Genomic DNA, 16,461 nt, shown 5'->3' on the forward strand with positions numbered 1-16,461 from the left:
AGGCATATGCTGAAAAGAAACTGTTCTGGGTTCATTAGTTGGACATCTTTAGAAGTACACATATATCTTACAAGTCACACTCCAACATTCCAGAGGAAGCGCAATTATGATCATAATTATACTGAAGTATTCAAAAGTATAAGTTAACTTTACTTTTTTTATGTACATGTATTTATAGAGCTTTCAATGTTTACTTCATATCCACACACAATTGATCAACTTTATTTTATTTCCTTACCTTACACCAAAGTGTACAATTGTATTTGCTGCATGTAAAGAAGTGCATACTGATCAAAGCACATGTAGGTACCAAGTGTAAGTCCACCTCTTCAAAGTCAAAAATTAACTTGATTTTGCCATTGAACTCTGAACATCTTAGAAATTCTCAATCACTAGAGGTTTTATCAAAACAGCTTATTTTAAGCTTTGAAGATTTTGTGTATGCTTCAGTTACTGCAAAGGTGCTGGCATAGCAAATTTTTTAGTTGCAACAGAGGAGATGCAAGACACACTAAAATCAGTTTGAACTCCAGCAAGATGCTGGGAAGATTGTGAAAAGATGCATCACTTGGGCAATAGCCAAATTTGTGCCAGATATCTAGGTTCTGCTTTCAAAATCTGTAGCTGAGGAGATCATTTAGAAGATTTTGTTTTGTAAACAAATGCCAAATATGGAGTAGAGTGAATTTACAAAGAATGCATTATAGGTAAGTTATTTCACAATTCAGTGTTAAATAATTCATGTTTAAAAAAAAATACATGAACACAAATAAAATCATTGATGTAAAATAGGCTTGTTTTATTGGCAAACTTCACACATGACAATCATAAGCAGATTTTCAAATTACTCATATTACATATATTTGATTTAAAAATAAGGATTTATTTCTGAAACTTTTCAAGGGACAGAGGTATCTTTATCTTGTCTATCAGAAAATTACAGAGTGTAAAAGACAAAGAGTACAGTAAAATATATTGTCTAATACATTGGCCTAATGAGATGTGGCTGAATAAAGGTACAAGTACTGTAGTATAGAAATACTAGTAAACCTGTATCCTATAAACAAGTATATATTAATGAATTTTATGAATTTATTTACTTTAAAATGAAGAGAAAGAGGCAATATTTTTGGTCTTACACAGGACATCAACGAGGCAATAATTACTGAAAGCCAGAGTACAAGCACAGAAAAATACTAAAAATAGGGTTTAACAAATCAGAATAGAGTCCTTAATCTCAATAAATGATAAATTATATGTACACATATTGACTGAGAAATCATTACGGGGTCTTCAGCTGTCCCCCGGCGCAAGTGGGACCATTTATAAATGACTGAAGTCCCTTGGATGCTGATACCATACAGAAGACATCAGATAACTCATGAAATAATATCATGAAATAATATAGAGCACCTGCTCTCACTGCAGCATCGTTTCATCCTCAGAATTTCAAATAAGATAAATTATCTATTTAATGATAAGTGTTTTTCATGTAAACCACTGCAAAAGTCACCAATAAGTTCATAATGTGAGATATAAAGTAACACACATGTTGTTCAAGATCTGTTTTTAATGTTCAAGAACTTCATCAACAACATGAAGAACTCCGTTTGTTGCCATGATGTTTGTACGACTCACTCTTGCACGTCTTGACAGCAGCATGCGCCCCCTACTTTTACTACATGAGAGCTCTTTGCCGTTTTGGTTCTTCAGCGGCAGGATAGTTCCTTCCTGGAAAGCACAACTGGTGTACACGCCTTCCAGAATGTGGTTCTTCAAGATCTGTAACAAAGTTAACAAACTGCATATAATGCCTAAATGCATGGCCAATCTCCATGAAACAAACAACACACAAATACTATAATAGCTTTAACGTAATCATTTATCAAATTGGGAATATTATAAATTACATGTATAGTTCTGCATCATTTCTCTCCTCAAAAGTTTAACTTTTTACACAATTTTCTTGTTTTTAATTTCAATTTATAATTTTATAATTGGCGGACTGATAAGAACATTTTACTTATAATTCTGTCAATATTTAAATTTAAAAGTAGACTAAATATATAATTTAAAGATGAATTAATTAAGAAATCAAAGTGACCTTCTTCAGCTGGTCATGGCTCATATTGTCCAGCCTTCTCTTCACCCTCCTCACCGCGGCGCGGGTAGGAACAAACACGGTGTAAGAGCCAGACTGGCTGAGCTGAGCTGCAAGACCCTCCTTCTTCAGTGCCTCTTCAAACGGTCTGAGGTAGGAACATTGAATAGATATAGTAAAGTTGACGAAGATGATTTTCATTGGAATTAAATCTGTAGAAGCATAAGATATATAGACACACACACACACACACACACACACACACACACACAGTACATGTGAACACACAGTACATGTGATTGTCTATCTTATCTGCTGTGACAAGTGAACTATAGAAGTAAAAGAGTGACTTGAATTACACATACTGTGATGTGAACATTTGCAGGCACATCTTCTAACTATTGTGATGTGAATCAAGGTTGAATACAGATTGTATGTTTTATCAGTTCACACTGGGTGAGTTCACAGTGAAACTATTGTACTCGGTAGTTCAAATTAACTCCATGGAGACTTTTGCTGAATGCAATCAGATTAAAAAGATTAGCACGCCTCCTCTTGTTTTCAGTATACATGTATAATCAGCTCTAATCTACTCAAGGCCAGGAGGAGGTGTGTTCATCTGTTAATCTGGCTGCATTCAGCAAGAGTCCATGGGAAGTTAGTTCCAACTACCTATTACGATAGTTTCACTGTGAATGCACTCATTGGCTTACCTCATTTCATAATCTTTACTGATAATTTCAGCCAGTGTTTCCATTGGAGGAAACAACACATGGTTTATGACATGGATAACACCATTCCCAGCCTCTTTATCCTGTTTGATCATGCAAGAACCCTCTACAACCACACCCTACAGAATAAGGTTTTATGTCTACAAATGCAAGAATGAAGAATGAAGCCAAATATACATAACCACGTTCTATAGAATGTGGCAAAATCTAGCTCTGTTGTCACATCCCATAGAATGGGGCAAAATCCCCACTGCCACACTGTATACGAAGAACAAGGCAAAAATCTCTACAACCAAAGCCTATAGAGTATAGAATAGGGAAAATCTTGACAAGCTTCTCACAATTTTCCTGGGAGAATAATTTCATTCCATGCACCTCGGAGTAAAGGCCAATATTTGCGAATATCTTTCAGCTTCGTGCTTAACAAAAAGACACCTACAATCATGCATTTATGGATGATCATGAGAAAAATGTCACTTCTTGTTGTTATTTAAAGATGTTCAATCTGCAACCTGTGGCTGTGTTCATAAATAAGATATTTGTGCAAGTGAATTAATTGTCTGTTAACATGTAAAATGATCTGGCAGATTGCTAAAAAGTGACTACAGTGAAAACTGCTTTACAAAAATACATATAGCCATGCATAATTTAACATTTCAGTCTTTCTCTGAAGCAATAACAAAATCAGTATGCATCTGAGTTACAAAACCATTTTTAAGGTTAAAATACTTCTTTTTAAACTGAAATGACCAAATAGTAGTTCATAATTGTTAAAAGCAACTCATGCAGTTTCTGGTGAGTTTTTGTTGCCATTCACTGTGAAAACAAGGAAATATTCAGACAGGTTCCTCACAAAAACACATTACGAGACTGTGAGCACATAGTCATCGCAGCAATTAATCAAAAATTTCAAAAACACCAACTTTTTGCAATACATCTTGTTCCCAAGATTTATTGTTTGTTTTACTGCCAAAAACATACTTCCTGATTCATGTAAGAAACCAGCATGACTATTTCAATAGTTTTATTAATCTTTGCCAGATATTGAAAATAAGATTGACAATATGTCAAACACACCAGTTTCTTACAATTCATTAATTTCCCCAAAACATATGATTTTATTCTAATAACCAAAGCATACTTCCTGATAGGAATACAACTTGACTTCACAAACTTTTCATTAATCATGTAATATTTTCCAGATTTTGCACAAAAAAATCAGAGAATGTCATACATCAATCCTGTTTGAAATTTTGTGTAAAATTACTGCAGGGTTTCAGTGACATTTTGAGATATACAATTCATTCCTCGTGAGACCGTACCTCAAACACTCATCTTCAGTCATGATCTCATCCAGAGTTTGTTCTGGAGGGAATATCACACGGTCAATTATGTGGATAACCCCATTGGCTGCCTCAAAGTCTCCCTTTTCAATACTGGAGGCCTCTATACTGGGTTGCTAGGGTTACAAGCATAATACTAAGCAAAGCTGTTGTTTAACATCTGTAAATTATACAAATTACTCTGAACTGTTAATGCCTTTAAAAAGTTAAAATTCAACCAAAAGTGTTAATGGCCTGAACTGATCATTTGATGTACTTATAAGAAAGCAGAGCCTTTAGTTGTTTAAGTAAATAAAAAGATGGTTAACAGTATAACAGGAGAAAATAATAATTAGGTGTACACACATACAAATATTTATATTAGTTAATGTGCAAAATAAAACATGTATAAAAGTGGTTAGCACATGCAAAACAAACCACTTCAATCCCTACAATTTTGTATTTCATAATAAATCAAGAAATTACTTGAAAATGTTGAAAAGATGGATAATTTATTATAAAGATGATGAAATATTTCTGATGAAGGAAACAGAAAATGCAATAAAAAAAAATGAAAAAGTGACAAACTGTGTACCAGATTCTCTTTTAACCTATACCCCAGTATCTGCAAACATATACAAAGATAAGTAATAAAGTAATGTGTAAAGAAGAAAAACGACATCTTGAAGTTTCTATGACTATCACTGTGAACACTATGAAAGTGAAAAACTAAGATCACAAAATCAGGATGACAAATACAAACTGTGACAATATTGTGAAAAGCCCAAGGGATTGTGAAAACTTCTCATCCTTTTCAGATAAGCTCTTTTCACACCAAAGATGGACTTAAATAATAATTAGGGTCAGGAGAAGGACATTTAATACCAATCCCCCATCCCATCTCTACTTGTGAAGATATTAAAAAAAAAAACATTGTGCAATTTGGGACACATTGCAAATTGTGGTGATGAGAAGAGACATAGGCCGCATTCTCAACGAATTGAGCCAGGCTTTACAAATCCTGAGAACTAAAAATGGCGGACGTACATGAAAGAAAAAACGCCTAATCTTTTAATAGTCTCTCCGCCTCTCACACGCCTCCCCACACGTCGTCCCTGCGGGGTACAGTAATTAAATCTCTGCTCCGTTCGCCTTGCGGAAGCTACCTGAGAAATATTAAGTGCGCATGCTCATCAGTTAAACTCGTGGTGAAGAGAGCATGTCGGCTGAAGGCGATCGAAGGAAAAAAGCTCTTCTGTTCTATTATCTTTCAAAACAGAGACAAAAAAGAAATGAATTGGCCCGTAGAGCAGCAATGAATCGACTATCTACGGAAATAATATCACCAGAGATATTCACAGAGATATTCACAGAGATACCCAGCCCCAGTAGACGGAGCCGAGATTTAATTACTGTACCCCGCAGGGACGACGTGTGGGGAGGCGTGTGAGAGGTGGAGAGACTATTAAAAGATTAGGCGGTTTTTCTTTCATGTACGTCCGCCATTTTTAGTTCTCAGAATTTGTAAAGCTTGGCTCAATTAATTGAGAATGCAGCCATAGACAACCTGTCCTAACAGTATGTGCTGTAACTTACTGCTCTGTACACGTTGATCCTCAGTTTCCGTGGATACAACTTGGTGTCCACCGTGGTGTCATCCACCAGTTGATTGGACATGATCTTACCAAAACCAATGTGGAAATTCAGCACATTTCTCAAAAAGTCTTTATCTGAGTTTACTTTGGCACTTCTGTCTCTTCGCATTGCTGGGAAAGAATTGTGAGTTCCACTGTGTTAGTTGTACTGGTTGCAATCAACAGATTGTGAGTCCAAATCTTCTCTACCACATTTGGAGACTAGATCACTTTTGCTCTATCACACTACTGTAAACCTGAGATATTGTGCGTTTACATATATAGTTTCTAACACTGACAAACTTTATTTGAACATATCAGCAGAAAGCACATTTTACCCTCTCTACAATTTTAATTGCCAGGTAAAAATACAGGTAGAGACTTGAAATACAGGTTAAATTACACATTTCTGCCATTAAAATACCAAAACTGTTGGGGTTAACTTATATGGAAATCAATGAAAACAAAACTACTGATTAAAAAAAAAATCATTTCTCACCACTGAAAGCATAATCACTGGGTGCAAAGAGTGTATATGGGCCAGATGAATACTTGGCCAAATCTTTGTCCAATCCAGCTTGCTTGAGCAATTTCACAAATGTCTTTAACCCAAGTTCTTCTGCTCTATCAAGCAGGGTTTTAGCTGCAACCAAATGATTTTCTTCTCAAGAATTTGTCTTCTTTAAAGATATATACAAATCAAATGTTCACTCTAAAGTGAAGAGAAAAGAAATGGCAAAGAATTTAAACATATTGCAAGTGGACTTCAATAATAATAATAATAATAATAATAATAATAATAATAATAATAATAATAATAATAATAAAGAAATTAAAAAAGGAGACACGCTGTTACATGTGGTAAAAGGATTATTCATTCTTACCTTCCACTGGCATCAGAACAGTATCAATCATGTGAACAACTCCATTAGACGCTATGATATCTGGTTCAACTATTCTTGCCTTCAGTTTGTTAAGAGTGACGCCACTCCGGTCACAGTCTGCCTCCAGTTTTGAACCTGCTAGTGTTTTCAACGTCTGCTTGCGAGTAATAAAGTTAGAGCAGATGGTACCTTTCACAACATGGTGCTGGAGAATTTCTGGAAAGAAAAAATTCAACCATATTAAACTTTTACAGGATACAGGCCCATAGGAACAGGCGGAGGTTCAAATTAGCCACACTTCTGGCTGGAAAAGGTCTGCTCAGATTCAAAGTTTTACCAGAGTTCTAAGCCTTTTCTCCAGCCGGTAAAAAGGTTTATTTCTTCAAAATGAAAAAAAAACCTTTATAGATGAAAAAAATGAGGGCTACAAGTCCAGCTTTTGTTTTTATTCTGCAGTGACAGCTTACATATATTAAAATAATCAAACACATCAAACAATCAATATGCTCAGCTTCTATAGACTCTTACAAAAGAAAATAGATGTCAAAACTGAAAAAAAAGTTCAGTGCAAACAAATGAAAACAGTAAGTAAATGTTTATTTGCTATCTTGTAAAACAATCTTTTTCCATCTCTCTAGCCATGCAATTTTAAAAAGACATAAGCTTACTAGTCAGCGCCTCTGTGTTAGCGAGGATATTAGTCAAGACCTCAGATGGGATCTTCTTGAAGGCATCCACGGTGGGGGCAAAGACGGTAAAGGGTCCATTTCTCATCAGGGGATCTGTCAGCCTGGTTCTGGCTATCAGGTCTTGGAGGGTCTGCAGGCGCTTGTCTTGGTAGATGATATTAGTGATGGTTTCTGGGTAACGATCTAAAATCTTGTCGATAAGATGGATGATGCCATTGGTTGCAGGGATGTTGGGACGAGTTATCCTGGCACAATTGACAGTGGTGATCTGAATGGAACAAAAATGTCCAGCACTGAATCAATCCTTTGGTAATTGAAAATCTGTCCATGTGTCTTTATAAAAATTGAAGCCTTAAAATATATCAGCCTTACTTACTGGACAAAACTTCAACTGTGAAACTAGTCCATGCTTTCATTACTTCTAAGCTTGATTATCGCATCAGTCTCTTATATGGTTTAGGCAAAAATCATCTGAACAAACTTCAATTAATTCAAAAATCTGCAGCTAGGCTGGTAACTAAAATGGGATGGAACAGCCGAGAGCATATAACACCTGTTTTGATGGAACTTCACTGGCTTCCGGTTAGAGAGAGAATTTTATTTAAAATTTTATGTGTCATTTTTAAAGCAGTCACTGAGAATAAACCACTTTATATCTCAGAACTTATGAAGCAACATCAGCATGGAAGAGTTACCAGGTCTTCAACTTTAAGTCAATTTCTTTTAGAACACAGTGTCTTAGAGAAAAAAGCTGGTAAATTTTATGGTGAAAGGGCATTTATGATATATGCACCCAAAGTTTGGAACACCTTACCCTCTGAAATACGAGCAGCAGGTGACATAGATACTTTTAAAAAGCTTTTGAAGACTCATATTTTTAGAATAGCCTTTCAGTAACTATCATATATTTAATTTTAGTTTTTAATAAGGTGTACTGTAATTTTATGATTAATTTTAAATGTTGTCACTTAAGTTTCTTATCATTTTAGAATATGAAATAATTGGTTCTTTAAATTAGTTCTTAGTCCTTTAAAACTGTAATGTGTTCTTATACTAGTATTGTGTTATTTAGCTTTTTAAGTGAATGTTGTAAGGCGCATTGAGATTTTTAATGGAATGCGCCATAGAAAAATAAATTATTATTATTATTATTATTATTATTCATTACCTTTCAAATTCATTACAACTGAATCACATTCCCAATCTGGATGCACCAATGAGCCTGATTTAAATTTTCATAAATGTACACCATGCTGTATGTTTCAACCCTTGTATCAGTCTCACTGAAAGTACATGCAATTCACTGTTCTTAATTTGATGTATCTATTGCTATCGATTAGACTTAAAGCAGGAAAAGCTCTGAACATTTGACGCTTTTCCGATTAGTTGTTTGAGAAATATTTTCCAAATCCCTGATGGAGGATTGTTGGCCACTCAGCACATGCTCACACTCACTCCAGTTTCCTTGTTGTTGACGACCACCTTTCCAGGAATTGCCAGTGTCTCCAGTTCAAGTTCATCATCAAAGTCTTTCAGCTCTACCCCATTCTTTACGACATGGTACTGGAAACCTGGGTGGAAAATGTTAAATTTCTCATTATCTACTCAATTTGTACTTCAATCAAAATATTAATTCAGGCTGATAACAGTTTTGATGTAAAAGTTATATTAAAAGATTATATTTTACTTACAGTAGTTCATTTTTATCATTTTTTATGGTCACACACAAGCATAATTTGATATTTTATTTTTCTACAAGTCAAAGACCCAATGTCTCATTTAATCTTGTACAATGAATTTTTTTCAAATTTCATCTATAACTATTTCTTTAATCTGCATATCGTATGACTGTAAAATAAGTATATCATGAGTAATCATACCCACATATCGATATTTCAAGTTGGCAGCAAAGTCTAAAACCAATGATCAGTACATGTAAAAGATCAGAAACTGATTAAACCAAAAACTTCAAATATTTGATGCACATATAATAATCGTTAGGACAAGGTGACAGATATGCCACACCTTGACTGGTCCTAAGCCTTCTTCTGAGGTCTTTACTGGTCTTGTTGAAGACCTCATTCACTGGGGCAAATAAAGTGTATGGTCCAGTGCGGGATAGTGTATACTGGACACCAGAATACCTGGCAGCATTGAGGAACTCTGTGGCACCAACATCAGCAAGTGTTTCCATCAAGTCTTTGAGGGGGGTGGCTGAAGTACACAAGGAAAACAGAAGTAATTCATAATAAATTCTTATTTTCTTCATCACTTCATTAATCATCTTACAATCTATACATCTTATTCAAAATACCAGGGCTATCAACTGCAAATTTGCTTTTTTGATTTTCAAACCAACTGTTACATAAAGTTGAATAACATGCACACACACACGCACACACACACGCGTGCACACACACACACACACACATACACACACACACACAGAGAGAGAGAGAGTCAAATACTGACATTTCATTCAAAGTTTACCTTTTGAGCACCCTGGGTAGCCAGGAATTTTTTCATAGCCAATACAACAGTCATACTCTTTGTATCTGAAAATATGAAAAGGTGGAACATTGTTTATTTGTGTTAAAGTATGTAATTGGGTACATGTATATGACATAAAGTTAATGTCAAAGATATGTTACTTTGCTTGGACAACTAGTAAACACAGATATTTTGGTAAGCCCTTGAAGACACATAATAAAGGAAATTAGTAATAGATTTTCTTCTATATGCAAGTTTATCTAGAAATTGGATAAAAGGATAGAAAAGGCAAGGTTGGCAGTGAGCAATAAGATAAAGTATTCAATGCAATCAAAATCTATAAAAATTTTTAAAAATAAAAATATTTCAAACTAATAATTTAACATTTTTATCTTGAAAGATGTGGGAAAAGTATTTCACATTTAATTTGTCACTGATTTATCTCAACTAGCTGTTTGAAGAGGGCTAACCTATTTGAGTAAAACTTTGGATCAAATGAAAATTGCTAATATTTGTATACACGCCAAATGTACGTTGTACCAGTACTCGTATACATTGATATCTAATCAGTTGATTTTCACATTAAAAACATCTGATATTTCTGCATGTGCCCAAATTTTAAGCCAGTTTTTACCTGACATCTTACCCAAGCAGTCTTGAAGGAATGTGGTGGAGGGGGGGTGGGGGGTGGGGTGGGGGGGGGGGGGGGAGGACAGGTTTGAAAAAACCACCCATTTGGGAAAAGAATCACTCTGTTACAAAATTCTGTCTAGCTTCTACGATAACACAGGTATTTCACGGTAAAAAGGTTGACTTTTTCAGGAGAAACGGCTTTGCTATTGCTGGCTACAGGCCTGCTAAGTAAGTTGCATGTCTAAGCATACAGTGGGTATCACATGCTGCAACAGGTACTTGTTATTTACCCAATAAACAAGGTACATGATTACCGTCAACTGGCATTTCATCAAGCAATTTCAGCTACATAGTTAGGTTTCTTTTTTTCAAAACCATCTACTAGCTATACTGCCCGGTAAGCAGCAAAAATTACTGTTAAGATCACCTGTCTTAAATCTAACTTCTGATCATTACTGGGATTACTTCAACTCTACCAAATTTTTAGCACGTTATTACGACAAAAATTCAGTTCTTTTTTATAAAAAGAAATTGGATTTGCATTTGCTTCTTTGAAGTCAGGGAAATAAATAAATTCACTATTTGATTACATTTTCCTTCAAACATTTGCTATATTAGTATTTGAGCCAACAAGTCTTGTTCAGTCGCATTTACAAAATACAGCTGCACTGGGGGTCTCCACATTGACAAAATCTGACTTCTAAGCCAAAAAGAAGAACTTTTCTATACTTTTCACAAGTTTCTAAGTACATATAAAATCTCTGTACATTTGTATTCAACAAATACAGAACTGATGAAATAAGAACAAAAAGTAGTAGGAATTTCACACAATTTTGTTCCAGTTTTTTTTTGTTTGTTTTGTTTTGTTTTTTTTTATTTAGTTTGTTTTGGTTTTCTTAATCACTGACAAGAAGAGTTGACTTAATTAGAAAAGGAAACCTATAACAGGATCAATCAATTAACAATGTTGTGCAACCTCCCCGGGACACATCCTGACAAATATACAAACACAGCGTCTCTTCCGTCTCTTCCGGAACCCTCCAGCATTGCCTTACATGCACTCTTATTACAGGGTCTAGACTCTACGTCAGAGTATAACACGTGCAATTTACCAAAGACAGTCCAAGTAGTCTGAGGATTTCTAGAAAGGTAAAACTGCAGTAACATTTTCATAAACTATTGTACTTGTTTGGTTAATGAAGCCATTGTCAAATTTTCAATTCTTGTGAACTTAACTTCTTAATCAATTACAAAAGATGGAAATAAAAATGAGAAATTAATTACTACATCATCAAGTGACCCAAAACAAACTGCCTAGTTAATAGTGTATCACAATTACAGCTGCAGCACTTAAATTAAGGACATCAAAAAGCATTTCCCACTTAGTTGTAATAGATGAAAAAATAAACATCCACAGCTTGTCTGAAGGAAATACCCACTGGCACTGAAAAAAATCAACAACATCAATTCAAAGAGGAACACAAAGTTTACACAGGGATGATGAATCTGAACAAATTTGAAACAAACCATTTTCAAATCGTTAAGTCATGAAATTTGGAAGAAACATGCTGCAATACTACGAAAAAGTCCATCTCTCTGGTGAAAATATGTTCCAATTATAGTTTGGTTTTGGTGGAATGCAGAACATGGTGCATAATTTCAAGGTTAACCACATTTGTTTGGATGGTTAAACAAAACAAACATACATTGAAGCACTTGTCTAGATTTCCAATAAAATCAGAAAGCTCTTCCGTATTGCCATCAGTCATTTTCCTTGCACTTTCGCTGAGTTTTAAATGTTGTCCTTTCAATTACTTCTTTGAAATTAAACATAACAGAACATTTGGTGGTCCTATCAGGACATTTTGTTAGCTTTTTAAAGCTTAATTTTGGCTGCTCTTATCACTGTTTGGCATACCACACATCACTGAAAACAGTAATGGTGTAACCCCCCTGCTCATTTCAATAGAAAAAATATATGATAAGTACAACTGCAAAGAAGATTAGTCTCAAAAATGTACATTTTTAAGATTTAAGTGTTTGAAAATGGCACTAAATAGAGTGATGGACAATAACAAATAACAAACTGTTTTGGTGTCAGGTAAATTATCATTTTTCTTCTTAGTCAATGTCCCATGAACTGTTCCACTGCAGGCAAAGGAGTCGCATTTTTGAGTCAAAATTATCCATTAAGCCTTGTACCTAACCATGCAAACTTATATGGCATATCCCCCATATTAAACATTTTAATTTCATTCAGGTCTTAAAAGAAATTGAACATTTAAATGATACGAAAGGCTCAAAACAGCAAAATAATGAGATGAATGTCATTCAACTCCCTGCCCCACCCCTTCTCATGGAATACGACAATCTGCTGCTTTGATTTTGATAAAAAATTAATTATCATTTAACTTTGATTGCCTTCTTGCTATACATTTCAAGCACCTACTGCAGTAAGTATCTTTCCTTCTTTTTACTCATTAAATTTTGTACTTGAAAGTGGAATTTAAATTGAGTGGGAAACCTCATTCAGTTAATTTGACTTTGGATAAAAACATGAGACTAGGATTCCCAGATGGCCTTGGCAGGTGCTTGGTATATCATTATTTTCAGTTTAGAATTGTTGCCCATGCTCCAGTAATGATCTGTAATCACAATGCCTTTGATATAGCATGTCTACTGGCAAAAACAAGTTTGCATACATTGTAATAGATTTTCACAAAGCCAGCTGTAATTAAGGAAATTTGAGACCCAGAAAAAGAAGTACACCTATTTCTTTCCCTTGCAAGCGTAGGTTTTATTTCAATGAATTAAACAACACAGAAAACTGTTCTTTGCTGTTGGTGTTGAACAATGGCCAAAAAGAAAAATTCAACCTCATACCTACGCTCAGACCTTCTGGAGGTGAAAAAAGTTGTCTAAAACAGATGGTTCTGATGGCGTTATTTTCTTTTAAACAAGAACAATTTTTCTAGCATAATTCCTCTAACCTTATATTCGTTGGGTAACTCCCTACCCTTTTCATGTCTTATTATTTAATTTACTTCATGTAGGTGTAGCTTGGATGTGATGCAATCTTTGTGAGCATGTCAAAAAATAGGATTTAAAAAAACTTGAGTAAAATGCTTATCACTGACTGCTGTACATCCACACTGTATTACGACATGCATATTGAGATATCATGCATCTTGATGAGATTTATTCAAATGTTCATTTAAGTCTTTGTCTTAAAAAATTATAGTTTAAATCAAAACAATTTAAAAAAATGAAATTCCAAAAGTATAAGTACTAAGACACTGTTTATCAAAATACCAGTAATAAAGTAAAGCCAAATGAAATAGATAATATTGATATTGTGTCTATCAATATGCTTATTTAGAGTAGGTGAACTCATATGTTCAGGGTACATAACCCATCTTTATTCTGTTTTATTCTATAAAATTCTATACAACTAAAAAAACATGAAGGGTGTGTGCCTTAAAAAATTGCATTAGGTGAAGTTACACTTGTTATGGAAATTTTGGTTGTATGGTGCCAAGACATGCAACCATATACCAGTAAATCTGCCACTGTTTAATATACACAATGTTTGTAGATGTAAGTTTCAGTGTTTTCTTACTTAGTTGATTGTGCTATTAAAGATCATTAAAGGCAAGGCTGCATACCAGTGATTTCTAATATCAACTTAAACTTTCTAGTATGACAACTTATGGGAGTGTTTGTTTGATTTTTGGCATCTTAAAATTTTCTTACTAAAAATTAAGGAGACTAAAAAAAAATATACCTAGTTAAATTGGTAATCTTACCTGTATTTTTCCTGTTAGCATTTTACCTATATATTATACTCAAATATATTAAAACTACTTTCTAAAGTAGTGATGCCAATCTATTTTAAAGCAGACTTTTTAACCAATTTAAAATAAAATCCTGAAATTTGTGGTATTTCTTTAGAAACACATAAAGAACAAAAGTAAAATTTGAATCCCCCTCCCCCCCCCCCCCCAAAAAAAAAAAAAGAAAAAAAAAAAGCTGCTTTAACACTCAACAAAAGGCTTTTAGGAACATTAAATCTATGGATAATAATAATAATAATAAAAATGGGAAAACTATTAACACTTTTTTAATTCCTCAGAATTTTTTAATATCTTACCATTAAGCACATAATATTTGCAGAAAAAAAAGAATGGTTGTGATCCAGCAAATTATGCACTTTTCATTCATTCAAAACAAAAAAAGACCAAGGAGTGAATGTGTTCAGATACTTTTAAACAAGAATTAAAACTATAATACTAACCCCCTTAACACACACACACACACACACACACACACACACACACACACATGCATGCACATACGCATGTGCATCAATTAAGCAATTCATCAAGAGGCATCCTATGCAACTTCTGCTCCAAATTAGATGGTTCCTCAAACTTATCTTAAGTTGTCACAATTTTTCTCATTTAACAGCATTCACAGGTTTGTGACACAGACAGACTGATTACAGAGACCTTTTACAGAGATCCTGCCATGTGAGTTAAATATCTCTCCTCACTGCCACGTGTTAAGGTCTTCGTGTGTGTAAAGATTAATTGAAATTGAATAGTGCTAAGGTCACAACTGATTTTTAAATGGATTTTTGCACTCACAGGTTTCACTGCTTTTTTTCCCCTTTCCAAAACTGATGAATCCATATCATAAAACTTTGGGAAAAAAAAATATCCAAAATGCGATCGAACATGTGTTTAAATGGGAGTATTTCATGCCCGCCAACAGTTTGTCTACTTAACCTTACACATAAAAAGGAGATTACTTACGGCCTTTGACCACAAATATCTTGGGAAGTATACCGCACAGTTCTTGATTCAGTGTATATCTTTTTTGATCCAACCCTTTGCACAGAACAAACATTGGGCCTGGAAGAACAGGTAGATTACATGTAGATATATGGTTTATTGTTATACAATGTCATACTTCTGTAAAAATACAGAGACAGTTGTAACAGCAAGTTATCACCATTTCTAATTTTTAGTGTGTTATTTTAAAAATCTGATTCACTGCTGATAAGATAATTCACCTTTCGTTATTAATTCATAATTCATATTTTAAAAGGTATAATTTGAAAATAAGAAGAAAAGAATCCAACTGCAAAAAAAAGTTTTATAACATTTTTTAACATAATTAATTTGATGATTCAAAATATAAGAGAAAATTTTGATTTAAAATGAAAGCCGAAAAAATCATCAAAATGTCCATATTAATTTTACTTACCCACTTAACGTATAGCTCTGTGTATTGTAATAGCTGCGACGGTAAGAGTAATACTGCCCATATATCTGTGTGAATAACATCAGCTCTAAAAACACTAAAATCTTCATTGTCCTGGATGCTGTAATCTTGTCCAATTTGTCAAATATTCCTCACTCTTCTGAACCACCCTATCCAAAGGAGCTTTCAGAATGAAAATCAAATGCTGAAAATTGCCTTTTATACCAACAGAGCAAAACTGATCCAATGCTCTCCATTTTTTTTTCTCTCGTGACTTGCAGGTAAACCAATCCAACCTGGCCTTTACGTTCACACAGAACCTGCGTTATTCTAGCCAAGGAAAACAGCTTTGACACGCTCACTTCCCTGGGCTTTTCATGTGGTGCTAGATTCAAATTTCCTTCAGCATATAAATCAAAGAGAGGCTGGAAGAGCCCTGCTGGGTTTCCCTCTACTTGCCATCAGATAAAGATGCCCCATGATTGCAGACAAGATCAGATAATAAAGAAGGCTTAGCCCCAAGATGCGTTGCATAATTCATTTATCAAAATGGCAACTGTCAAAGTTCTCATTTAACAAGAGCAGAACTGAAAAAATTTCCCTTGTGAAAGCAAAGTAGAGGTAACATTAAAAGAATCCCAGAAAATGGATTATTATAATTTGCAATAAAAAAAATTAAATCCCAATATCATTGTCACACTTATAGAATCAA

The 16,461-nt window shown here is 34.3% G+C and overlaps 1 protein-coding gene across 2 annotated transcripts; it reads right to left on the bottom strand.

Moving 5' to 3' along the window:
* Positions 1-775: 775 nt before the first annotated feature.
* Positions 776-16,078, bottom strand: LOC106176108 (transforming growth factor-beta-induced protein ig-h3). 2 transcript variants are annotated; one of them, XM_087009199.1, is made up of 12 exons: positions 15,753-16,078; positions 15,299-15,397; positions 9,852-9,916; positions 9,387-9,575; positions 8,817-8,932; positions 7,341-7,629; positions 6,673-6,888; positions 6,288-6,431; positions 5,751-5,920; positions 2,815-2,951; positions 2,105-2,249; positions 776-1,782 (listed from the first exon to the last, which is right to left on the bottom strand). In XM_087009199.1, the coding sequence occupies exons 1-12, from the start codon at positions 15,857-15,859 to the stop codon at positions 1,570-1,572; spliced, it is 1,890 nt and encodes a 629-aa protein (XP_086865325.1). In that variant the 5' UTR covers positions 15,860-16,078; the 3' UTR covers positions 776-1,569. The 2 variants fall into 2 exon arrangements, with proteins under 2 accessions (XP_086865325.1, XP_086865324.1); XM_087009198.1 differs by lacking the exon at positions 2,815-2,951 and adding an exon at positions 4,155-4,291 and having other exon boundaries at positions 15,753-16,066.
* Positions 16,079-16,461: the final 383 nt, after the last annotated feature.

The sequence above is a fragment of the Lingula anatina genome, chromosome 3, assembly GCF_051362555.1.
Source record: "Lingula anatina isolate TDL-2025a chromosome 3, LinAna3.0, whole genome shotgun sequence".
Classification (NCBI taxonomy): domain Eukaryota; kingdom Metazoa; phylum Brachiopoda; class Lingulata; order Lingulida; family Lingulidae; genus Lingula; species Lingula anatina.

Coding starts and splice junctions, on each gene's coding strand:
- LOC106176108 (XM_087009199.1), bottom strand. CDS start 15,859: ATGAAGATTTTAGTGTTTTTAGAGCTGATGTTATTCACACAGATATAT. Junction 9,917..15,298: donor GATATTTGTGGTCAAAGGCC/GTAAGTAATCTC, acceptor TCATATTTTCAG/ATACAAAGAGTATGACTGTT. Junction 8,933..9,386: donor AAGGCTTAGGACCAGTCAAG/GTGTGGCATATC, acceptor TTTTCCACCCAG/GTTTCCAGTACCATGTCGTA.